General features: G+C 39.6%; 1 protein-coding gene across 1 annotated transcript in view; it reads right to left on the bottom strand.

Annotated features, from left to right (window-relative positions):
- Positions 1-27,311, bottom strand: part of nalcn (sodium leak channel, non-selective) — a 63,681-nt gene that overhangs the window by 35,509 nt on the left and 861 nt on the right. The window contains exons 2-13 of the mRNA XM_063887041.1: positions 24,898-25,009; positions 24,620-24,681; positions 22,895-23,035; positions 21,990-22,172; positions 20,327-20,410; positions 20,047-20,186; positions 19,818-19,946; positions 16,229-16,380; positions 14,856-14,998; positions 14,451-14,555; positions 9,817-9,903; positions 932-1,063 (exon numbers count right to left, since the gene is read on the bottom strand). Coding sequence (XP_063743111.1) covers positions 932-1,063; positions 9,817-9,903; positions 14,451-14,555; positions 14,856-14,998; positions 16,229-16,380; positions 19,818-19,946; positions 20,047-20,186; positions 20,327-20,410; positions 21,990-22,172; positions 22,895-23,035; positions 24,620-24,661 — 1,338 coding nt within the window. The 5' untranslated portion in view covers positions 24,662-24,681; positions 24,898-25,009. The remainder of the gene's footprint in view (positions 1-931; positions 1,064-9,816; positions 9,904-14,450; positions 14,556-14,855; positions 14,999-16,228; positions 16,381-19,817; positions 19,947-20,046; positions 20,187-20,326; positions 20,411-21,989; positions 22,173-22,894; positions 23,036-24,619; positions 24,682-24,897; positions 25,010-27,311) is intronic.

The raw sequence follows: 27,311 nt of genomic DNA on the forward strand, positions 1-27,311 counted from the left end.
GCCTCCACCAGCTACATCACCAAAATGCAGTTTAAATGTTAATGATTTCAGAACTTTAGGGTTCTAGCTTTAGCCCCTACCAAGTAGGATTTTGTGTTTTTGTACATCATCAGGATTTCTTTGGTTATTTTTATCGATTTTTACCATTCTTTTTTTTTTAAACTGTCTTTTGTGAGTCTTCTACTTTTTGTGCAGTTCATAATCCTTGGAGGACTTCTTTTAGTAAGCCACCACTGTCTTCAGCAGGGGGAAATACAGTATGGAGATGATAAACTTGGCACCTCAGAAATAAAACTGGAATATCTCCATTGCACTCTAAACTCAGTGCCTCCATTTCCTATTTTCCCTTCATAGTCTCCACACAGATAGGAACAAATCTGCAGATCGATGGCTGTATGATATGGATGGAGAGAATGAGAGAACGTAATATTGAGACGGTTTTTTTCCTCCCTTTTCTTATCTCCTTCATTCAGCTGTGTGAGAGAGAGGAATGTTCCTCACTGTCATGTCGGTAGTTTACGACCTGCATACTGATGAGATCAAACTAACCTGTGTGACACACATACATAAATGGCAGATATCCGGAAAAAAGTATTTTGTGTGATGCATCATGTAAGGGGGGGGTGGGGGGGGGGTGGTGGTCATCAGCCACTCAGATTAGGAAGGATTAAATTCCTATTAATTACAGACCATGATATAACCATGAAGGGCGATTCAAAAAAGGACCTCTACTATAGAGAAAAAACACACCGTGTCATTTAAGGGACAAAAGATGATCTCACACCGTTTATTTACCGTTCTAATAAAACAAATAGAAAACGAAGCTCTAAATAAAAGCCCTGGTCAAAGGGTGTTATTGTGTCACAAAAAGGGGTTTCAAGGGGACTTTGAAGAACAAAAAACAGGAAATGAAAAATATAAAACATCTCACCTCTGCCAGGTAAAACTCATCATAGTGCCTGCGGTAGTTCTCGCCTTTATAATAGTTGCTAGCAGCAACAATGACGTCCACAGCGACCATGCTCAAGATGAACATGTGGAACACAGAGGACCGCATCAGTTGCTGTGGAAACAGAGCAGTGTTCAATTGCAATCAATGAAAATTGCACATGCACAGGAGCAAACAGGAAAGAATAAATGCGTAAAAAATCAACGGCCATTTTCATTTGTTTCCCATTCAACTTGATCAATCTGGTTTGGATATTAGCCAACAATACGATGATAATCAAGTAGAGCATTGAATGAGATAAATAATTATTCAAATATATTTATAACTTCAGGGAGCACGTGATATAAGATAAATGAAGGAGGTTCAAATATGTATGGATAGACAGAATGTATGTGGGTGGATTTATTTTATGAGGTTCTGACTATATCCTAAACTTAAATTAAGAGGTGGAAACATACTTGTAGATAAGGGACAGAAACTAAACTGCAGGAAATTCAAAGCAATCAGGAGCCTTTCATTGGTTGCTGGGAGAAACATCCAGACAGCAGAATCAGTGTATATTCAGAGAGCCGGAAGCAAGAAAGGAAAGGGGCAATAAATGTATGTTATTTCCTGTGGGAGCAGCAGATGCATTGAACGCCTACAGCACCATCACATAATAGAAACAATCATGACTTTAAAGAATGCGAGGGAAACTACCCTGCAAAAATTCTGACAAAACATGCACCCCTCATTTAGACAAACCCTGTTACTGTGCGTTCATTTGGAGACAATATGACAGATGTGATCACAGCCTTGAGCTGCACGTATGTGGCATAATGAACAGATTGTGAGTGGGTAGAATAGCGCACCCTAAAAAAAGATTTGCATGTGAGACTGGTTTTGGGAAGGATTGAAAAAGTGAAAAAATGCGAGGAAGACTTTAAGACAGATGAAGAGTGTTTCTCAGCATTGCTTGAAAGATCAAATTCACCCCAGGAAAATGGGACCACTGCCATCCACCCTCCTACACACAAACAAACTTACAGCAGAAATGATTTCAACTCTAGAAAGCCTGATATGCAATTGGTGTATTAAAAAAAAGTGATTGTATTGAAATTACTAGATCAATTACGTAAGTTTTTATGATTTATTGCTGTTTTAAAACTGCACTTGGTGGCTTGTGTCATATTTGTTAAAACTGTCACAATATAACAGTAGAGCATGAGACTTCATCATGCAGAGGTTTACATGTCAAAAATAATCGAGCTAAATCCAACTAGCTGGAAAAAAACCTTCTCATTTGAAAACTGAAAAGTGCATCCTGATTTCTTTCTGAAATAAGTGAGGTAAAGAAAAAGGCAATACAGTTGCAGAATCCTGATTTATATTTGATTAGCATGGCCCAGTTTAAGAGTTTGATCCGAGTTCACAAGCAGATTGACACTGCGTTAGAGACTCGTTAGAGACTGTGATTGGATGTTCTCATTTAGGCGTGCTTGAATTTTGCGAATGCAATAAATATCACTTTACTTTCGACTTACTGAAAATATAAGTCGCTCTTTAAGAGAATGCAGCTGAGAAAAAACCCCTGCATGAGCTTCAAAAGTTAGGCAACTCTGCAGCATGTTACAACAATACTAAATACCCGGCACGATTGTATATAGTCGTTTTTGGACTGAACTATTGTTTTGTCAGCCCTTTTAATGTCTTGTCTTGTTGTCTCATTATCTTAGTTCCAGTCACTTGTATTTAATGTGGATTATTGGCATCTTAAACTCTGCCTGTACACACGCAGTGGTAGGGCTCCCTGACTTAGATTGGACGTGACAAAGCAGTTTGACATTTCCAGCAACCAGACTCTCTCCCCCATGGGTGTTTTGGCTGAACAGAGTTGTGTGATAGTGTGTGTGTATGTGTGTGTGAGGCAGGGAGTGAGAGTGAGAGAGAGAGAGAGAGAGAGAGAGGCAAACTGACAGAGAACAGAAAGTACATGTTTGTGCGTATGAAACGGTGGATTTTCTCAAGGTCCTGACATTGCCCATATTCTCTGTCAGTTCTCGGGAATCGCACTGCTAAGAAAAGCCGGAGTGCTAGTTGGAGAGCAGAGTGCATCGCTACCCTCTGACAGATGGAGATACAGGCTGCCTATCCAGCTCTGCCACAGAATCACATTTTAATCTTTCTCTCACATTCCCTTTTTTTCCCAAATTGGTCTAACATGGGCCACCCTATCACTCTAAAGGCAAAAGGGCCTGTTTTGCCCAATTCAGTTGATGGTACTGGCACTCAATATATGGCCTCTAGATGACAGAATCAATTTACCAGCATCAATGTGGGACAAGATGGCTGTCCCCTGCCGTTTGATGTTTCTTCGCTTGTGTGTCTCTGAGATTTTTTCACACGTGTTTGATGGATGCTATTTATTTGTGTGGCCCCTGGCTGGGTCTTTGAAACACCAGGTGCTCACTGTGCAGAGGCAGAAGCATACACACAAAAACACACACAGAGACTCGTTGAAGGCAAGTTTTGCAAATAGAAGCCCCACTTAGGTTGCGGCTTTGGCATTTAGCCAGAAAACACTCACATCTTTCATCAGGTAGCAAAGCAATGCTTAATTTCTAATGCAAGACACAGTACATTCGGCAAAATATAGCATGTACTTAGCTGTAATTTTCTTGACTGCAACATTATGTACATGAAAGAAACTAAGTATGCAAATAGTGTTGTACATAAAAACACATTTCAAGCGGCATGTAAATTAGAATTTGGAGGAGTCTTTGCATGCTGGGTATGCTTTCATCCAGTGAAAAACATAATTAAAATGAAAAAAAAACCCACATTTTTTTCCTTTTCATCAAGCCTTCTGGCCTTTTTATCACCCAATTTATGCCCAGTCAATTTAAACAGTGCTGTCTCTCTAAAGGCTGTCTGATCAGTGTCATATAAACTGCAATCTCCCACAAGAGGTGAGACAACTTTCAACAGCGCTCTTAAGAGCTGTTCCAACATGATTCCTGTCAATAAGCCTGACAATCATCAGGGGGGCGATGGATAAATCCATCATACCTGAAGCATTTCCAGTGGCTGCAACTGTAACACGACCAAGACAGAGACATACTGACAGACCTAATGGCTGCTTCCTTGTGCTCCTTCTGTTCACTCCGACTGCCAAGGAGGACAAATGCTCTTTCTGCTGGTACATGAGACGAGTGTAGCACATGTGCACATAGTTGGCAGGATAGAGCGGCGTTCACACAGGAATTGTCACCAACAGACTGAGCCATGTTCTGGCACCAACTCCTGCTACAGTTTTTCCTCTCCTGTTTACAGAGATTAAGAAGAAACTGAGTGGGATTACAGACTGCTTCACTTGAATTATCTCTTCAGTCTCTCCGCTGAAGGACTTGTTTACAATGAACAAAACAAGTTATGATAATCAGAGTTCTATCAAGGGTCTTGGAAAGATGTAGAACAGGTATTTTAATTCAGAAGACTTGGGTCCTACTAGTGAACAGCACAGAACAGTGACACAGTTATTTAAATCTAAAACACTGAAGGAGTGAGTGTGTACAATTTTTGCTGGGTTTGGGATGTGGCCAGGTGGGAGTCCTTTTGCTTATAGCGATCCTGACAAGAGCAGGCTGACCCATGTCTCTGGCTAGAAATCAGGTCTTAATAAAACATGATGGTGTGCATGTCTGCACCCTGCAACTTGCTGTGCTTTTCCACCTCTGTGTCCATTGCCAGTCTTGATAATCCTTATAGAGTTATGGTATATTTCATTTCAAAATGTATCGGTATGTATCTTGCTGAATGCATTCTAGTCAAAAAAATTATCCGATTCAGTCGCCATGTTCTGACTCAGATTGTTAATCTCACAGGACTGGTCACGTCTTGTTCCCTCACCTCTTGCAGATCTTGTTTTTTATCCAATATACACATATTCTATATTGCTGTGCCCCAAAGCCTTTTTTCAATATACCATCCAAAGCAATATTCTCACTGAGATTACTCTCCTCGTCCCCTTATTTTTTTCTCTCCAGCCATTTTCTCTTTTCTATGTGCCCTCCCTATCATTCCATACAGAAACATACTGACCTTAACCTTGACACGCTGAGAGAATGTATGTGCTAAAAATGATACAAGTGGTGTCATTGAAAAGTTTCAGAGTGCAAAGATCCATGCCAGGTGGACAAGGATGGTTTTCTAGAGATCAATAACCTCTGTCTTTGAAAGTCAAAAAAGATCTTGTTTCTTCATACCTCAGTATTCCCTGGCGTGTTACTGGGCTATCTATTTTCCCCTTATTGTATTTAGGTCTTTGGACACAGAGCTAAGACAGGGGGAAGTGAGTAGCATTAGCTGGGCATAGGCAAAGAGGAAATGCTTAATTAATCCCGTGATCCGCCTGAATTACTTGAAGATGGTAGTATTTTTCTTACTTTCATACCCTTCCTCAGCGATTAATGGAAAGCAGTATTAATTATTCAACTACAGAAATATCTTAGCTCCTTTCTATAAAGGGGTTATTCTACATTGCATTTCAGAACCACTTGCAGGTACACCTGCATACAGTGTCGCTCTAGATTTTTGCTCCTAAATCTGCATTGTAATTATTGTATGGTGGAGCACTAGAGGCTAATTAGTAAACCAGGTCTGCAGGGAAAGGAACATGATGCTTCATTAACCTACACTGGTCTATACTGCAAGCACAAGAGCAAATGTGACAGACTCAGGAAAACTCTAAAGAGTCTTAGAAATAATGTCAGTTGCATATAAAGAGAATGTGGTAAATAGAGCATTACACAAGGTACACAAGAAGCGTTCTGCCAAGAGAACCTCTGTGTAGGCCAAATGGCGCTATTCCAACCTATATGGATCCATAAAGGACATTGGGAATATTGAAGTAGCACCTATTTCCTATGCGAAGATATACCGGTGTTATGTTGACCTGAGCTGATGTTCAGACCTAGAAGCATTATACTGATTTGTGCTAAGCTCTTGTGCGAGTGCTCCGATAATATTCTTGATTTCGAAACAGTATGATGCCTACTGCTCAGTTCCAACAGATTTGGATAGTGCAATGTTGTCTCTATTGTCAAGGACAATAGGGAGATTGGTTAAATGCTATTCAATGTAAAACAGACATTCCAAATCCACATTTTAGCCCTTACAAAAGATTGCATTAGCACCCATTGCCACCATTACAGCAACAATAACAATTAAAGAGCATCAGCTACAGCATATACAGTTTGTCAGAAGAAAAAGTACAAGGGGAGTTGTAACACCAACACTCACAACAAACATGGCTTACAATGACAACTAAGACTTTGCTAAGGTTATCACTTTCATAAAAACATTGGAAAAACAACCGTCTGAGCGGGAGAGGAACGCTCCCTGTTTTGAGGGCTATTTTGGTTTGAAACCCCTCAGGAGGGGAAGCTGCCATTTCCTCTCTGTCTCCAAGTAGAGCAGGTGGTTAATCAATTACGTGTTATCTCCAACTGCTGAAGCCCGTCGGACCCAGACAGACCAGACTGACACCCACACACATGCCCAAACGGACGGACATCAACAGGCAGGTCGACAGGTCTGACAGTGAGAAAAACAGAGGTGTGACCGTATACGTACAGGTGGTTTAGAGGACAGTGGACAGGTATGGGTGAAGCAGCAGCGTACAGACAAATAGGAAGACGCAAGCAGGCCACCTGTCTGTAGATAGCGCCCGCCTGCCCTGGAACATTTTAATCATTTGACGGCCAATTACTCTGGAGCCAGGCAGAGCAGAACAGAAACTCACACTTCAGTTCCCAGGCTCTCGCAGAAGCCCTGCAGGCTGGATCTGCACTGCCTGTCTTCACTCTACCCGTCTACCCAGCTAGCAATCCTCCCTTCTGATATGGGTGAAAAAGCAATGAAATAAGGTGCTTGGTGAGGATTTGGAGGAAAAGCACCAGGGATATCCATCATTTATTAAAAAATTATACACATGTAATATAACGTGCCATTCCGCTCCCTCAATTAAAACATCAAAGACCAGAAATAAAAATAAGATTGTAGTACCTTCAACTTCCATTTTTAAAAAAAATGTAATTTGTTTTAAACTTGTCTTCCTTGTTGTGTATGTGTGACCAAACTTTTTTGCATACAAACGGCCTCAGTGTTGGGTTTGAACAGCTGTGATAGCTCATCATCATCAGACAATCAGAAAATCTAAACATTTTCAGAGAGGTTTTGATGGCTCGACATGCTTCAAAATGCTGTCAGTGTATGAGTGTCACTGAAAGTACTTTTGAAATGAAGCACTGCATGATGCATGTCAAAGTCACACACAGTTCTATTCAACTTTTACACTTACGATTATTATTTGCCTCACACTTGACACTTTGAATGCTCAATGAGGCAGTCATTTAAATAACACAAGTATTTTAAGTGACACTTTCAAAAAAATAAAGTTTTTATTAATCCAAATATTCCTAATAATGTAAAAATATAGCAGTTATTGTGAGGAACTTAATCCTTAACAGAGTCTAGTTCTTTTGCTCAACTTAAATGAACAGTATGAATTTCAATCAAATTCAGTGTCGAAACATATGAATACATTCATCAAAACTTTTGCTGGAAAATCTGGTACTCTCTGTCCATCCATCCATCTGTTTTTTCATTCGGTTCCAAGTACTCACATTTCTATCAGATTTCTCAGATATATAGCTATGGTCAGAAAGGGTTGGGTTCAAACACTAGCTGCAGTTGTAGAGTAGCACTGCATAGAGGAGAAGAGGTAAGTACAGTACATTATGCCATCCCTAAAGGCATAATGCTTGTCCTTTAGATGATACCATAATATATTATATTCATTTATATCATCACTATTAATGTTGACTTCTGTTGAGGACAACAAAGAAATGTCACTAATAATCTACAGTATTGATTTATCAAGCATGAACAAAATCTGAAAAATATTAGGAAGAAATAATCCTTAAAGATTTGTTGGTTTTTGGAACTTTCCATTATAAGTAGAGCATTGCTTTGAATTTCTTCATGTAGGTAGCGTTAACAGGATGTCTGGGTGCTCGACTGCAAATGACAAATACAGTCTCTGCAAGACCAATGCTAAATGAAAGTCGAATAAAAAGACCTACTGCTTCCCTCTAACACAGAGCAATCCATAAACCACTCAGCCTCATTCCTCTCTGTTTCTTCCATTCACATATGAAATATACTCCACTGAAAATGATATGAAGAAGGTATGATAAGATCATTATCCCCCTCTATGGTTTTCTCTTCCTACGATGCTTTTTATACGTCAGGCTTTCTTTGACAGGAGACATTTATCACAATTTCTGGGTTACTGCACAGGGCTGAAACACTACATGCGATGGAGGTGCGAGTTGTTCTGCACCATGACCCACTGAAACACTGCAAGTTGGAGCATCAGCGTGAGTCCCACAAAGTTTTCCTCTTGAGGTATTGTTAAGACTTAAAATACCTTTGTTTTTAATACAATTCTAGTTTCTGCACCAGTGAGAAGTGTGGTTTCAAATATATTCCCTTAGTTCAAAGCACCAAAACACTGCACAATGTTCTTGTCTAGCAGAGTTTTCTCTAGAAAATGAACACAGTCGTTTCTCCTACTTCACTGTTGCAAGAACAAGAGAATTATGTCATTTAGATTACAACGTATTCCACTACGAATGTTCTATTGAGCGTACATGGAAAGTAATACACGCTAAATGCTTTCCTATTGCTAAGTTAGGTTCAAGTGTTTGCCAGAAAGCCCTGCATTGACCTTCTAAGTTAGGGAAACCAACTTTGCCAAAGAAGTATTGTCATAGCATTGTAAGCGGAGTATTTTGACACCGTGCTATTGTGGGTCTGAACATGGCTTAATAACCTGCTCTGCCAATCAGTTAACCCCTTCAAATTGTCAGAAGTGGTCTTCCTGTTGGGGCGGGATGACAGTAATAGCTATTTTGGTTTGAGTGAAAAAGACAGATGAAGCAGCCTTTGGGCGTTCCTCGTAACGGAGCACAGGGCTCAGAGGGAAGTCAGTCGTGTTTATCCCTGTGGGTTATCTAAATCTTTCCTCCTACTGATGATGAGGCTCTGGGGTGCATGCTGCTTTAATGGGAATACTGCTCATTTCACTTTCTTAATCTCCCATTTCATCTCTTCTTCTTTACCAAAGTTCTCTATTTGTATTTGTCCTCTCTTCCTTCCTCTCTGTGCCTCCTTCAAGCCTAGATCTGGAACAGTATTTCCACAGTGAGGGTTTGTTGACAGCTAACCTCCCTCTTTTAGCCTTGATGCTATTGGCAGTATCTCACAGCGAGTGCCAAGGCTTTTACACCGTACTGCTATCAACAGTGGCCCAGCTGCAAGCAGTACCCGCAGCTTTCAGCTTATCTTTAAAGCCCAACCATTCGGATCACACCGACCACAAGGCAACGGTGGCGTCCATCATGTAGACGTCATTTAAAACCCATCTATCACTACAGCAACATCATTAGTGAAGCTCTACACATCAAACATGAGCCTCCCCTCATTGAAAATCCCATCATGTAGTCGACTGACACGGCCATTGAAGACACTGACAAATGGGAAAACAATGGAGTGATAATGCGTAGGACTTATTATATGGATGAGGTTGACTGATTCTCTATAAATATAAAGCAGTTCAACATCGACAAAGACATTAAAACAAAAATAAAATGGTATTTAAAAACAGAAGTATATACATATGCACCGCTAAGCTTTGATAGTTCAGGTAAGGTTAAAAGATGTATATTCAAGTGGGACTTTTCATGTTAAATTAATGAAGAATTTAGGTGTGAGAGAGCGAAAGAGTTTACACAAGCAGCATATTAATTATGTGGTGTGTTTACCTGGAGGCAGGCAGGCGCTCGGCCATGTGGTTTGTTGACGTCCACAGCTACAAGCTGCCACCCCCCAGCAGCGTCTTCATGGAACATCTGTGGCACAAGGACAGCACATGAGGGGCAGAACACACACACACACACACACACACACACACACACACACACAAACCCTGCACACAATTCGAAATATTGGACAAAACTCATCTACCCTTTGGCTACATTTTCATAAAACATCTGAGGCCACAAAAGAAGCTGAAGGCATCATACGCACTGATTTTACCCACACAAAAACAGCATGATAGATACTAAACACAGTTTGTAGGCCTAAGGACCTAACACCAGAATTATAAACAAACCAATTCCGCAGCAGAGACTTTCACACTCATGCAACAGCTGTTCCATGAATCAATCATTCTTTTTAAACATGAACTTAGAAATAGCACCAGCTTGCCTGGTAGTAGGTGTTGTTGGTGTACCACAGTGTTTTTGACATGATGATGAGCTGAATGCTAACGTTTGCACAAAGTCAGTAGGATGTATTATGTATTTCTCTGGGGACTATGAATGTACAAAAACACATGGCATTTCATCCAAAATCATTTGAGATTCTGGACTAAAACTGGAGGACTGACCAACCACCAGCCATTCGTCGGGCCAACATTTAGATAACAAATCAAAGAGATCATAGAACAAAAAAAGAACTAAATCGTCTTTCTTCTCTTCAATATCAATTTGTGACTTTCTCCCACTTTGTTTCTGTTTTTTAATATATAGTACCTGTCATATCGGCTTCACATTTGTGCCCGATCTATAGCTTCTATTATATTTCCATTAATATTAGATGACAAAGGGAAGAATTACATCTTACGCCATAAACAAACAGGGTTGATATCATTCAACACTTGAAGTGAAGAATAATTCAATTCAACTTCCTGATAAGCTCTTAATTACAACTCCACTCGCAAAAATATGGAACAAAAAGCTTGAATCTATGAAACAAAAGTGGATTTATCCATTGTCCTTTTATCAACACAGTTTGGATTTACCCACCTTTATTAAAAGCCTCGATAATCTGGAGTATATAGCAAAGTCGAGGAATTGGGAGAGTGTCATGTGTTGTGCCTTTCAGGGCCACCATATACCAGCCTTCCTCTCCAGGCAGGGTATGTGATGAAGGGAGCATATTGTTTCAGCCTTTGTTATTGACAGTAAAGTGTTACACCACAGCTAATTAGTTTTTCCGCCTCTAAGATAAAGATTAGGGCATGACAACGTGATAACAATTAATTTTGATAATGGAAAGAAAGGCTAATTGTTTTCAAGGTCATAGCATTCTGTACATGCCAGTGGCACAACCATGTTACCCTCCATGACAGAAAAACTGAAGTTTTACTTTGACTTTCCAGGTTTACTTTTTAAAATAAACAATACTCAATATGCAAGGGAATGTAAAGGGGAATTAAAAACAAACAAAAAAACATGTCAACTTATTATCATTAAGAATGCCAATTGAAGATGCAAGAATTTGTCAAATAAAATCAATCAACATCACTAAAGATATGCTTCACTTTAATCAAATGATCTGCGAAAAAAAGTGCATCAACTCAACACATGATTTATGTGTGTTTGAATTGGCTGCTGCTATAAACAACACCATATGCTGTATTCTCCATTTTCTTCGATTAGTCTACTGTAAGCGTGGATAGGCAACTCTCTTTTCACCTACGACTGCATACCTGTACATGGTTCTAATACCATCATCAAGTTTGCAGATGACACTACGGTGATTGGCCTCATCAGCAACAACGATGAGTCGGCCTACAGGGATGAGGTCCAGCGCCTGGCTGAGTGGTGCGCCAACAGCAACCTGGCTCTCAACACAAAGAAGACCAAGGAGCTCATTGTGGACTTCAGGAGAACCAAAGGTGGCACACACACCCCCATCCATATCAACGGGACGGAGGTTGAGCGTGTCGCCAGCTTTGAGTTCCTGGGTGTCCACATCTCCGAGGACCTCTCTTGGACACTCAACACCTCAACTCTAGTCAAGAAGGCTCACCAGCGCCTCTTCTTCCTGAGGAGACTGAAGAAGGCTCATCTGTCCCCTCAGATCCTGGAGAACTTCTACCGCTGCACCATCGAGAGCATCCTCACCAACTGCATCTCTGTGTGGTATGGCAGTTGCTCTTCTGCGGACCGAAAATCGCTTCAGAGGGTGGTGAATACTGCCCAGCGCATCACTGCTTCTTCACTTCCCACCATTGAGACTGTACAGCACAAGAGGTGTCTGCGGAGGGCACGCAGTGTTGTCAAGGACATCTCTCACCCCAACCACAGACTGTTTGCCCTCCTCCCCTCTGGGAGGCGCTACAGGGCCCTCCGATCCCGGACCAGCAGGTTCAGGAACAGCTTCTTCCCTTCGGCTGTCATCCTGCTGAACTCCGCACCACGGTGATGGCCCCCCTGGTTACCCCACCCTGGCCTGTACGGCCATGCACCTTCCCCCAGCCACTGAACTTTTTGCACTAATTACAAATGTTACTGTACATACTTTATATTTATTCCGTTTATACACTGTACCTACCTCAGCACCTCATTACCTACCTCATTCTGCAATTTCTACCTCTACCATCACTTGAATTCAACTGCACTTTACATACATTATGCCATTTGCACTACCTTGCTGCTGTTTACTCATACATACCTTAAACTCATCTCTGTTTACTTTTTACCATTCTACTGCACATACCTTATTCGAGCTGTTCATATCCTTTATTATTTATATTTCACTACCTTCATATGTATATACATTCTCTGCACTTTTACTGCTTTACTTGCACTTCTGGTTGGATACTAAACTGCATTTCGTTGTCCTAGTACTTGTACTCTGTGCAATGACAATAAAGTTGAATCTAATCTAATCTAATCTAAAAATGTTCGGCAAGTAAAAAAAAAAACGCATTTTATAAGTACCAGAGACACAACCATTACTATTCCCGAAAACACATTTAAAGACAGATGTGCCATTGCCAATGCTAATCAGTAACATTAGTGAAGGCAGTGTAGTCTGAACAAGGTGAGAAATCTTTGAGATAAGCCCTACAAAAACTGTCAAACTGTTTTATTGTCATTGCTTTCCCCTCACCCAAATCACTTCTTTGTGACACTGAATGTATTTTCAGTCTATAAAGTCTGACAGTATTCCTTATTATCTCCCTCTAGTGTATATCTGTCTACAGCCTTATCTCATGACAATTTATAAGCAGGAATAAAAAAGAACACAAAGCACCTAATACTAATGTAATTAGCTTTTAAACATTTATATTGCACAAAATTAAGCCTTTAAAAAAATTGATTATCAAAAATAATAAACTCTTTACAGTATAAGATCAACACCTTCATTAGAAAGCAACAGGAAACGATGGAGAGATGCAACAAAGATCCCTAGACAGATTAAGGAGGTTGCAGATCATGGTCAGCATCTTACAAGTATGCAGACAAACTAATCTAAAGCCTTTTAGAGAAAATAAACCTGCAATGCTTCAGAGGTGGATCACATAATGCTACATAAGGCTGTGCAAAATAGGGATAAGCTCATGTGTCATTGTGCCCTGTTACACACTAGCATGTTCTGGGTTATTTCAGGTGGACCAACCCAGAATACCTCCAAAGAGATCTTACTTGAAAGCGTCCTGATCTGATGTTATTACTACCTGAATGTGTTTAGTTAAACACTGAGGGGAATCTATTTTTTCTAAGGTCTTTGAAGAGTTCCAACCTCCTTTACATGCCCCACAGGGTGACCCCACACATCCCGACACATAATGTAATTGCAGCCACTTCCATCGTCAATCAAATGAATTCAGTTGCTGCCCAGAGCTCATGACCTTTAGAGCATTGACTGATTGGTAAATCAAGAGCGTACCCTTCAGGCTCAGCTTGCTCTTTACCATAACAGTCTGGGGCTGTTGGTAATATACTAATCTGCCCGTAAGTCTTTTCACTTTATTTACTTACTTGTGAATAAAACCCTGTGATACCTGAACTTCTTCAACCAAGTATAAACGTTTAACCACGGAAGGATTTCAACCATTTACTGTACAAGAGGAATTTCATGGCCTAATAATTAGAGGAACTGACTATCATCTCATTCCCTGCTGTTTCAAACTCAGCTGTTTGTAACGGTTTGATTAAAAAAAACAAACAGCAGAAAGACGCGATCCTGCATTCACCAAAGCAGACATTCTCCACCACTTCCAGCAAAGCAGACATCTGCAGCACCCTAACGCTACCCATTTTGATAAAAGTGAAGGCTTTTATTGATGACTATGCACTCTTAAAAAAGCCATTCCTGTCAAAATGTGTGTGTGTTCATCCCTGTGATTCTTCTGAATTCATGCAACTTTGATGAGCTGAACTCTGATGAATGGACACATTTTTTGCACTCTGTCTTTTCCAAGATGACCCGCTTTAAAGAAAGCTTATGTTAAATAAATGGTCCGATCAAAGCACCACATACGCTTTGTCCCTGTGTGTGTGTGTGTGTGTGTGTGTGTGTGTGTGTGTGTGTGTGTGTGTGTGTGTGTGTGTGTGTGTGTGTGTGTGTGTGTGTGTGTGTGTGTGTGTGTGTTTGTGTGTACCTGTGTTGTAGCAGTCGAGGTTGTACTGCTCCTTGACCCCCACATCTGCTGAAATTGCACTCTTATCTCAGCAAATGTCTCTATGATGACTGCAATGAACACATTCTGAAAAGGAGGAATACAGAGAGAGAGTGAATCATAGCAGTGAGAGAGACAGAGTGTTGTGACATAAAAACAAATGACAAAGTCTGTTTCCTCACTTCCTTTCACTATCTGGGACCTGATATTCATTCTCTCATTAGCCAGAGAACATTCTACTAACAAGGGGAACTCATTATAGCAGTGGGTGTAAGATTATGTTATGTCAATTAGCTAAAACCATTTGCTGTTTAACTTTCCCCTGTTGCCAGTTCATGGGAGCTGAACGCATCATGAAAAGTGCATTAGAGAGAGAATAGTTCAAACCTTGACAAGCCATGCCAGGAAGAAAATGAGCGTTATAAAGTAGAAGTAGGAGCGCCAGCGTGGGAAACTGTCAATGGCTCTGTACATGAGGAACACCCAGCCCTCCTGTGATGCAGCCTCATACACAGTGAAGATACTCGTACCTAAACAAAGACAGACAGAGCAGTCAGAGAGATGTACAGAAATATTGTAATTGAAACAAGTGTCAGTGTCAGTTTTTTTGCTTATAGCGATGATGTCTTTGATCTTCACAACAATTATTATGGCAACCCTCAAACTAAGCCTTACAAAAAGACAATACTTTCAGTTTATACTTTTATCAGGGAAGAACTGTTACAAAAAAAGTACAGTAAAGAAGCCCCTTGGACAAAGCTTGAGAAAAGGCTTTTTCTTCACACCCCTTTAGTAGAAACTCAAATATGAAGATAGCCTGATATTGACGTTTTGACATAGCTTCAGACTACAGGCATCAATTAAGTTTCTGAATCTGGACTAACTACAGAAATGTAGGCTATGCTATGCATTCTTCTTTTGAAAACTATAGTAATTGTAATATTTGTTTTACTTCCAGTCATTAAGCTTCCCCTTTAACGGTTTGTAGGCCCACTGTGTTGGCCAGCCTCATTCTGTGAAACCCTCTGCAGTGAAGTAACCAGCTGCTGATAGCAGCTGTCAAGGGTAACTGACAGACAGCTGGCGCATCATTAACAGTGTACAAAATTACCTAATTCAACTATTAAGCAGCTCATGCCATTGTTTTAAACATATAATTTCAACGGTTCTGAATAACGGCCTCTGAGACTCTGGGACTCAGGGATACTCATAAAGTATAGTTAGGGTATTTATAGGAATGACTGTATTATCCCTGTGTGGATGTAAATACATATATTACATCTGACTGCTTAATAAACCATTCCAATAAATGATCTTAAATCGTTCGGAATTAATAATAAAATGTAGCTCTTTTCTTCCTGAAATGCACTCAAGCTTCAAACTTAAAGCTACATTTTAAAGCTTGTATGATGGTTTTGAAATGCATTTAATGTGTCTTGAACTGCCTCGCATTGAAATGTGCCATATAAATAAAATTGCCCTGCTTCGCCTTACATTGACATTTATAAAGTGTGTTGATAAATACATTTAGGCTATAAATTGACGTCTATAATGTCTAAGTTAGGGACTATTTACTGTGAAGCTCTCACTCTCCTTCACGGCTATCTAAAGATTAGGGGGTATGCACTGTGCACTGATGCTGGATTTGAGCTCCATTCAGTTGATAAGAATGCAGGACACTGCTGAAAGCTAAAGATTTACTCCAGAGAGTTTCGTGTATGCGTTTGAAAGCATTACATGTGTGGGTGTATAGCCTATACCTAGTTCATTGAAGCCACTATAACCCAGTTCCTGTCGGCTGAGGCCCAGCTTCTCCAGGTCTTTGCATTCGAAGCCATGAGGACACTGGTAGCCCTCTCCATCGGGGGAACAATGGGTGTCTGGGATGGCCAAGCTGTTCCATGTCACATTACTGACCAAAAGAGGGGAAAAAAATGTTCAAAAGATGAAATGAAAACACAGATGTAATGCAGTGGTTCTCAACCATCATTGAGGGACGCCCCCCCCCCAAACCGGAATACTCAGTAATGCTTCCCACCAATGCAAACACGTTGATTGTTCATAAGCTGTCGGCATGCTTTAGCCCCACATATAGCAGTGGATGCTCTTTGAGAGAGAGAGAGAGAGAGAGAGAGAGAGAGAGAGAGAGAGAGAGAGACAGAGAGAGACAGAGAGAGACAGAGAGAGACAGAGATAGAGTGTGCTGTAAACTGGCATGAACAGCTGTTTTTATCATCTACTTAAGCTTATTTTGAGTGATTGTTGTTAATGCTCCGATTAAAAAATGTAAATATACCAAGCGTTGTTAGTGATGACACTTTTGATTTGTTTCAACTGGTAGTACAGAAGTGCTATCCAATGTGCTGCAGGCACTGTACATTTCTGATGTATTCAATGATTTCTTCTCTCCCCCTGACCTGCTGTAAATCCTGTGGAGACACACTTTGACTCTAACAAATACACTTATTAAAATCTATTCTAGGGCCGATTATATCACGGGTACAGGCAATATAATGTAAAAACCATTCCCTAATGTGAAATATGTTAGTTTTAGTATGTCATTTTTTTGTTTTTCCCACCACCACCATCTGGTGACTTGCAGAAATAATCTCATAGAGAATCACTGCTGTAATGTGTGAATACTAATAGAGATTGTGACAGCAAAATGTTACTTATAAAGTATCATTCATGAGGTGTGACAGTATTATCAGATTTTAGGATGATGATATTACACTCTATTAAAAAAAATCTGGGATTTTATGGTAAAGGTTAAACATTTATGGCTGGTTACAAGAAATGTATGCGTAATGTGCAAGAGAAACACATATACCACACACACAAACACAGATACATTTTGCCTGTGCAAACAAACGCACACTGCCCTTCTCCCTCCTTCCCTGTCTCCCTGTCTTCTAGCCTCAGGTGTTATTCCAGGAGCTGCATGATTTCTCTAATGAAAATTAATGTCTTCAAATTGGCTGCCCAGACATTCATCCAAATTGTTTATTAAGGGGTAACGGATCAGAAGGGATAATTTATTGCACATCACAAAGGGCAATCCGAGGGATAGTAATAAATCAGATAAAGCTTGTTATGCTGGGCTGTATAATATAACTGTATCTTATCAAATAAATCACTTTTCTTGATGACAAAGAGGAGATAAATGAGGCATCAAATGAGAGACCAAATGTCCAGTCATAACGTGATATTAATAATTTGGTGAGTCAAATGAAAAACAAAGCTTATTTGTTATAAGGCATTATTTATAATTGGTTTTTCTGAATCTGTTATTTGATCAAACTAAATTGCATGGGCAATGCTTTGCATAATTAAAGTTTGGGTTGATGTCGACAACCTCTGCCCACCTTGGCTTAAAACACCTCTGGCTCTACTGCCTCAGTAGGTTTAGCATATGAAGCAATATATATCATTCCCATCATCCTTTTCCTAAATTCTCCATCCAGTTTAAAAAGAAATAAGCAGAAATAAACATGTTTTTTATGTCACATTACTTTTCATAAAATGCTTATACTTTCTAAAGTGTCACTACATTAAATGGCTCAAAATATCTAATCAAGACCTTTCTTTTTAGAATAATCCTTAAGCACAAAAACTACAATGTAGCTTTAAAGAAATCTAATCAACACAACCGTATGGTCCAGTAACACTTATTCATACTGCAAATAACTTGGTGTATTATCTGTTCCATGCAGTTCATTCATTCAGAGGAAGAGATCATACTTATTAACAAATAGAAAACCCTTGTCAACCAACACCAATATCAGAAAAATGTCTCTGCTATTTTTCCCCAATTTCCATTATAAAAACCCTTTATGTGAAAAGCTAGTGAGCTTTGACTTTGTGCCAGGGGCATATGGCAGAGAGAGATTAGGCACATCAGTCCTTGTGTGACATATTTCTAAAATAGCCCATTAGAACATGTGTATGTGAGGGGTTTAAGGAAAGCAGGACAGCAGCAAACAAATGGTATACGCAGTTGCCAGGCCACTTATGGAATGTTAAATAGCTATACATGTAACAATGCCGTGTGTGTATATGTGATGTCCCTTAGGCACACTTTGGGTAAGGAGAAATAGATGGGTAACTATTGAGCAGAAATGGGCTGAATAAGGAACAAAGGCTGGATATTGACAATGTAGGAAATTGTAATTATCTAAATGAGTTTAAGCTCTACCTCCAGCTGGAGGCATTAACCATGATGGTGGCTTTTCATATATTTTGTCTCCAAAGGGAGGCCTGTTTTCCTTATCATATCATCATTTTCAACTGAATGGTTAAAGTCAAATCCTTCACAGATGTGTTTAAATACTACTGACTTTGTGGAATGGTTATTTTGTCACACCTCCCCAGTCCCACATCTAACTTGGTGCGGTTTCTACAGAAACATGGCCTTGTGCAGGGGTAGGGTCCAATTATGACACAGTTGCATTCCTGTTCATGTCTGGTCTACAAAAGACACCTAACATATTCAGCATAAAGTCTTGTGTGTTTTTAGGAAAATTAACACTTAACAGGAATTGCTGTCCACTGCATGATAAACAATGCAACTGTTTGAAGTGCAAAAGAGCTGATAGGCCAATACAAGCAAATGACTGTACACTTTGTATTTAGGCTGACTCAAACATACAGTTGTGTGATAGGACAGGAAAAGCGAAGTCATGGAGAAAAAGAGCCTGTAGGTATGTATGAAATATTTCATTTTATATGGAATCAGTCAACTGGGTAAAAGGCACTAAATATAAAGTTTTTCCTACAAAAGTTTCAGATCATTTAGAGTCTATAATGTGCAGACCATGTTTCACATAGTAAAACAAGCTACCACCTCTGCAAACCAATTTCAGCAACTCACAAGTGACATAAACTTGCAAAAAGCCTGCGGTGGGAAATCCTTAACACTGATGAGTGAGCCTAAAGTATATTTAGTGGCTTTTCAGTAGCTGTAGTCATAGGCCATTTATGGTATGATCAAATATGCTTGCCTGTGAATATTTTTAAGGATATTTTGTAGCGTGATTACCAGAAGCATACTCGTTAATGTATTTCAGAAAGTTATGGTACCTTAACAATGGTGTTGTGCTTGGATATTTTGCAGTTATAACGGCCCTAGTCGATAAACTGTTATAAGAAAGACAATCAATGTATAGTATGTAGCTTTTAACTTCTTAAAACTATTGTATTAACTATTATTGGAGCTGGCAGCCTCCATCTATTTCGTATTTAAAGGTGTTCAATAAAAATCTAAAGGATGACAGTAAGGTATAATTACTCAGCTGAAACAATTAATAACAAAGGAATCAAAAGTTTAACTTCTTTATAGTTGGCTCTTACCCTTCTCCTGTTCCATTAATGACACAATGGAAGTTGAATGTTCCAAACATTTGAACACCCAGAATTCCATAGAGCAGGAGAAAGAACAGCAGGAAGATGGAGACACTCCAGATCTGTTCCCCAGATCGCCTGCAAAGCAAAAGAATGGAGGATGTAATATTTTCACATGTACAATTATCCATTAATTATAACGACTATAGAGAAAATAAATGTTTATGTTTTTTTTTACTTGAGTATGTTGGTGATGCGGGAGCGAGGAAGCTCGAAGCGAAAGTAGATCCTGAAGGCCCGGATCATAATGAGCGCTCTGGGGATCCTCAACATTCCCCATGGAGACATCTGATCCACAAGGTCTGCTATTTCAAACACCTTAAACAAATAGAAACACATTTTTAAGAAGACAATACCAGCTACAACAATTAAATTCCTGATGTCAAACCATTCAAACACTTGGAAGAAAAAAAGGAAAACATACAGAATAACCTCTAATTGCAAATGTTGCAATATACCTGCAGGACCAGGGAGACCCAGATGAAAAACACCATGAATCCATCAAACATACACCAGCGATCCTTCACATAGGAGTTATCCCCCTGTGCAGAAAGTAACAGATAACAAAGAGACATTAACACAAAGCCAACAACGAGAGAACCACTGCAAGAGAAGAACAAAAGCAAGGAATAAGAGCATTTACTATCACTATCAAAGGGCCTAGTATTCAAGAAAGCTGATGTATTCTAACAATTAACAACATTCTGTGATGTTTTAAGACTTTAACAATGCTAGCCTTCATGGTTTTGAAAATTCTTCTTCTAAAAATCTAAGAGAAAGCCTTTGTTGTGGTAGAAATCACATACATTTATATCAACGTAAGTGGAATTAAATGTGCCCATTTTGACAAACTGACCACTTTATTCTAACAACCTTTGTTTCAACAGAACACAAAAAAATTATGAAGTGTAAACAAACTGAAATGTCATAGGAACAACCAAATTGGACATACTTAATCACCACTTACAGAAGGAGAGGGAGAGAGAGAGAGAGAGGGAGAGAGGGAGAGAGAGATTCTGTACGCTTTTAAGGCTCACAAAGAAAGGCTGCAAATAGGACGGTGTTTTCTGCGACACTCTACAGATGCTACCCTGTTTGATTACAGACTAACAAGAACAAAAGCATCCAATTACCCTACCACCATGTGGATCATTTGTTTTGTGCAACAACTAGCTGTAACAAAACCTCCAAGTTTCAATCAATAAGGTTACAAACATCCACACAGTGAGAAATTCAAATCTGTGATGAAGTAAACATCCTTCACACAAGTTAAATTATACTTGACATAAAGTGGTCAGAAAATCACTTCCCCATTTAATGACAAAGATGTTTTTTTATTTTCTTTCAAGAACTAAAAGGAACTATAAAAGAAGAAAATGAAACGTTCCAGTTTTCATGCTGTTTTGCTGCACTGCTGATTCTAATTCTGTGTCCTCCAGTGCCTCCCTGCTTGTTATCCTTGATTTGCCAATTAAGCTGTCCACACTTTTTTATGGCAGTAATTATGGGCCTTTCATCTGCCAGCTGTCTGTTCCTTGATGCTTGTATAAAACATCTACCTCAAATTTGAATTGTGTTGATTTATCAGAATTTACAGCTCAAAACAACAACTAATACGGTTTAATATAAAGTGTCTCTTAAATCTGATGCACCAACATGGGCTCTATCAGGTCCCAAATTGTAGAGTGGTATCATACCTTCATCAGCTTACTACATTTTGCAAAAAATGGCTGATCAGTTATGTCTAAATTGAAAATGAGCTCTTAGTGTCCCCAAATTGTCTTCTGGTGACTTGCACAAATACTACGACAGTGATATATGACTTAGTTTAGCGTGTCATGCCAGTTCCCTTATCTCATTTTGGCAGTAACACTTTAGCTCATCAGTTTAATGTCCCATAACTTTTACATAAAGTTTCAGTCCTAATCCATACCTTTTCTTTATTATCTTTTTAACACGCAGATACAAGGACAGAATGTACGAAACATCTTTCCTCTAGATTGATGTTCTTTGTTTAGTTTTTAGCTAATTATTTCTAATTCAGAATGAAAGAAAGTTTATCTTGTTGATTTTATGTTGGAAATGTGCTTCCTGTGAACATGTGACTCTGACAGTAGCTACCTTGATGATTCCTCTGATGTGCATCTTGGCAATCATCTCTGAAGTGTAGAGGAACATGAGCAGAGTGTCCAGCGTGAAGGTCACATACTGCAGCGGAGGGTAATGTTCGAACGTCTTTGGGGTGTTCATACACACAGAGATGACGCTGATGATGGCACAGGCCCGCAGCAGTGAGTGCACCCACTGTGGAAAGAGAAAAACAATGCTTTATTTTTTTGTTATATTCCCTTCCTGTCCAGCCATTAGGATAAGCTTGCAATACATTGTAAGGGAAGTAAATCAACAAGTTTGTGTGCGGCGAAACAGAGAGACGCTGGAGAGCAGGAACTTCATGGCAAAACACTGTTGGATTTATTCGGAGTTGTGGCTGGAGAACTGACAGGACATTTGCGGTAGACACGAGTTGCCACAGTGGTTGCCAAACCAATTCTGAAGGTCTAAGGGATAATAAGAGGTTTTAACTAGTTCCAAATGGGTAAGAAACATTCTCAGAGCAGCAGACTAAACCTGACATCCCGGTCACATATAAGGCGTCTAACGAAGCATGTGGGCTCAGCCCCAAACAATAGAACCATATCTAAGAACAGACGTGAGAGTGTACCCACGGTGGGAACAAGGCCGCGGAAGCTCGGGCTGCCCCTCCTTAATGAAGATAACAGCACCTGCAAGGCCATTAGCATATGCCAGAGGAGGACAGAGAGGAAGGACACAACTGGCTAACTTGAAAACAAGCAGTACACAAGCAGCTGTGAGGAGACCAATGTAAGAAGAGGTCACAGGCCTGAGCGAAAGGTTACAAGCTTACACAAAATATTCCCTAACAGTGTGAAATGTAATATCTGGCATGACAATACAGAAATACCATTGTGTTGTGCTGACCCTAGCCCACATGGGAGTACACTCACTGGTTTGTTGATCCAGAAGATATCAGCGCTGTCTGCCAGGGTCTCGTCCGGCCCAAAGTCGGTCATGGGCTGGCACTCGACCCGTGAGCTCTGTTTCCTCTTTAGCATGCTGGGGCTTGCTGTGCTATACAGAGAGTGGATCTGACAGAGAGGGAGGTGAACCAAGCAGTGAGAAAAGCTCAATAAAGAAACAAAGTGAACACTCTGGCTGCATCCAAGTCTGGGCAGTGGCAATACCACTTTTTTAGCTCAATCGTGTGGATTATCATGTTAATCAATACAATTGTAATGTGTACTTAAAGCAGCTCAGAGGCACTTGGTTGGTCATGTATGGCAACCTTAACAGTAACCGACTTAAAAAAAACAGTGCACTTTCTAAAATACTAACTAAACAATATTTAAATGTAATTTATGAATCAATAGTGGCTTCTGGACGTAATTACATGTAACTTCAAGCTTCACTATACTGATTCACTATATTCAGCAAAATAAACTACCCCGACTTGAATTGCCAGAACAGACGTTTGTACTTTTAAAGTAAACATGTGTTGCATTTAGGGCTGCAACAACGAATCGATAAAATCGATAACTAAAATAGTTGGCAACGAATTCCGTGATCGAGTTGTTGGGTCTATGTTGTTACTCTCTGGTTGCGGAGCTGGCTACGTTGGGAAAATGGCGGAGGCGGAGAGAAGCACGGTCCGACCAGAGCCTATACAGCTCTGGGTCCGACTAAAATCATCCAAAGCGAGGGAGCACTTGACCTTAAACAACACTGGTTGTTTGCTCAATATTGCATGACAAGCAAAGTATAATGTGCAGCGAAGCGGTCATTGAAAAAAAAAAAACACCCGATCAAGATCCCTCCGCTTTGCGTCAGTCTCTGTAATAATACTGTCTGTGGGTTTTTTTGTCAACAATACTAAACAAACTAACGACTAACTTGACTTATTTTAACTTATTAAACTATGCCAATTTATTGATTAAGCTATTTCAAAGTGGGTTGGGTTAAGACACTGCGTGCTGTATTTATTAATAATAATAATCATCATAATAATACATGTGTTTTATAAGCGCTTTTACAGGTGCTCAAAATCAATTTACAAAGGTACATAAAAAGAAAGACAACAAATAAATAAAGTAAAATGCACATTAAAATCGCGCAATGTAACAACAAAGCCAGTTTGATAAGGTGAGTTTTTATGAGTTTCTTCTAGGACAAAATGAATAGTTTTTAGCTAATCTGAACATCGCCTACATTTGGGTTAGCTTGTTTGTTGATATTGTCAATTTGGAAATACAGTTTTCTGAACAAAATAATGGAAACGTGTTTTTTCATCTGATTAATCGTAGAAATAATCGACAGATGAATCGATTATCAAAATAATCGTTTGTTGCAGCCCTAGTTGCATTGTTGAATGGCCACCGTGATACACAACGTAGCACACATGGAACACAGGACGAGTGTATTCACATTGGAACATCTCCAGTGACTTACCATTTGGAAAGATCCTACATGATCTTCATCCTATTAAACACCAAGGCGGCAGTAGATTATGCTGCGCAACCTACCGTACAATGTGAGAGTGTTGCTGTTACCTTTGCCCATTCATGTTTGTGTGTGTCAGTGTGCATGTGTATGCAGAAAAAGAAAGGTGTACAGGCCGTTTCAACAAAAGAAAACAAGAAGAAATGAAACTCTGAATGGAGACAAAGCGCACATACCAAAGGGAAAAGTAAAGCTGAAATTGCTCCAGCACTGCACATAACATGCGATCAGGCATACCCTGTAAATGACACACAACAGTTAGTCAACATCATGGCTCATATGGTGAACAGTACACTACCCACATCTACAGTACGCTCATAGAGACAGGAATGCCCACCACATCTGACATCAAGGCATATAATGCGACACACTCTGTGAGTGAGTGACTGAGTGACTGAGTGACTGAGGTGTTGTGGAAAAAGAAGATGGGGTGGAGGAGGACCAGGCGACTCACTGTGAGGCTCCTCATTGGTGCGTTCATCCCCAGGTCACAGAGGGGTGGAGAGACCAACCAGAGAGAGAGACTAGAGATGCAAAAGGGAGAATGTCCTAAAGGCCTGGGGGTCCTGTGGCAGCAGTCAGTGAATGGTAGCAGTCATAGGAGTAGTAAAGAGGGGTGAGAGAACATGTTCACAAGCGCTCCAACATGTAGCGACAGCACACATCTATGCAGGATAAAAACACATTTTCTCTCTAACTTTCAATGTTATGTAGCCATGCTGATAGTTTTGGTTAGGTTTGTCTCTTTGTTGATACTGTATATCTTTATCAGATTTATCTGGCAGCACCCAAATACAATATCAGAGGGATTCTCAAGACATTTGATTATATCTCTTTCTGGAAACAATACCCTTTCACTCTTCAAACACTGCCAAAAGTTTTCTTTGGCCGAGGAGTTTGACAAAAACGGTTTCTTATCCAGAGTAACAGACACAAATGCTCAATGCCAATCCCCTTCAACCAATGTAGAACTCTGCATGGCTACATATAAACATGAGAAAGTGTGTGTGTTGATATTAAGATCGACCAACACTTCAACAAAACAGCACAGAAGTATAATTAATTGCTTATAATGTGGGACAGTGAACATATATCTCATCAAAAAACACATGCAAGTTGTAGATGGCATAAAAAACAGAATCAGAAAAAGAACATACATCAATTTCCAAGTACCATGGTGAATAAATCACTGCATCATGAGGACCAAGGTTTTTGATTAACTTTTACCATCTACAGAAAAAGAAAAAACTGTACACATGCAACAAATGAATTACCTAAATAAAGTACATTTGAACTGATCGAAATGTATCCTTTTTTCTCTTAAAGAGAAACTTAAAAAACATATCTTTAAAAAAGTGATAAAACCAAATTGTAAAACTGAATTGTGCAAAACCTTTGTTCCCCTTTAAAAAAGTCAAACAAGCATACAACTGGAGTCTAAGATCAGTAAAACTTGGATGGGAAAGCAGAAAGAACAATAAAACTGTATAACTCTTGTTTCCTTTTCTGCCGTTACCAAGAAAAGAAACTGTCTATATAAACCCCATGTAGTTAGAAGCAATTTTCCTGAGTAATTGCTACACTTAACATATGCAGATGGAGACGTGAAGAAGAGTGAAAACTAAATTACAGGGTCTAAGTGCTATTATGTGGGAGTATAGGTGGCAAAGACTGCAATTACTTTCCCATTTGGAGTGAAGACATGTTCCTCACGGGCAGGATGAGACCACTGAGCACATTAATTGTAACTGTAAGTATTTGTGGGATTCTCAAAGTTTCTTCACAGAAGTTTTATTCTTGAAGAGTCCACTCTGGCAGTATCATGTTAGTTGCAACTGACAAGAAAAAGTGTAGTTGATGTGGGCAGCAAATCTTAACAGTTCTGTGTTGCTCTAATATACCATAGAGAGGAGTTTAAGGATTTATACAAACTAGTCTCTATCAAATAAGAACACTTTGTTCAAATTTATGTAAAGGACCAATACATTCCCATGGTAGTAGTGCAGTTATTGGACACATTACCGTCTCTTTTAATTAACACATTTGATTATATTAAAAGTGAAATTAATGAATATGTAACATAAACAATGGTTCAAATGATTAAGTTTAAGTGTAATGCGAAAGCCTCTGCTCTCATTGACAAACGCAGATAGTTATAACTCAACTCCAGCATTTTCCTGTTACCTTTTCTGATTGCCTTGTTTCCAGCAGCAGTATGACAAAAAAGCTCTCATTCTGTAAACCCGCATTGTGCTGCCTACCCAGGTCAGCAACAAATGGAAGACAGACAAAATAAGCAACCAAACAGTGAAACAAAGTTGAGCATTAAGTAGCTAAAGAGCCGAAATGGCAGTTATTTCTTTCAGGCATGGTGGAGAGTGAGAAACCTAAAAGGAGGTTTTTTTTTTTCTGAATATATTTCTGAATATATTATTAATATCCAGAAACAAAACTCTAAATGAATGCTTAGGTAGCTCTGTGTCTGCTTGATGCATAAAATAGGAAATGGTTTGCAACTTTATATGGTGATGATATGCATTTCAATAGGGCACACTGCTGGGCAAGCAGCATACAGTGGGTTTATCAGAACATTTTCACTAAAAACACATGCCTGGTGTATCTTAAAGTCGGACGCTGATGAAAGCAGTGAGAGGGAGCCCAAACAGTAAAGTTGTGGGAGCTACTGTACAACCAAAACAAATAGCTGAAATATGATGATAGAGCGGGGGAGGGGGGAGAGGGGGACTGCAGATTTAGGTAAATATGTTCCGTAACATTGCTAATCGACTACTTCTCTATTAGATTTTGTATATTGACCCATTGTGAATATCAAAATCATCATTAATTATTAAAGCATATAGCCCATAC

The sequence above is a fragment of the Eleginops maclovinus genome, chromosome 7 (genome assembly GCF_036324505.1).
Source record: "Eleginops maclovinus isolate JMC-PN-2008 ecotype Puerto Natales chromosome 7, JC_Emac_rtc_rv5, whole genome shotgun sequence".
NCBI lineage: Eukaryota > Metazoa > Chordata > Actinopteri > Perciformes > Eleginopidae > Eleginops > Eleginops maclovinus.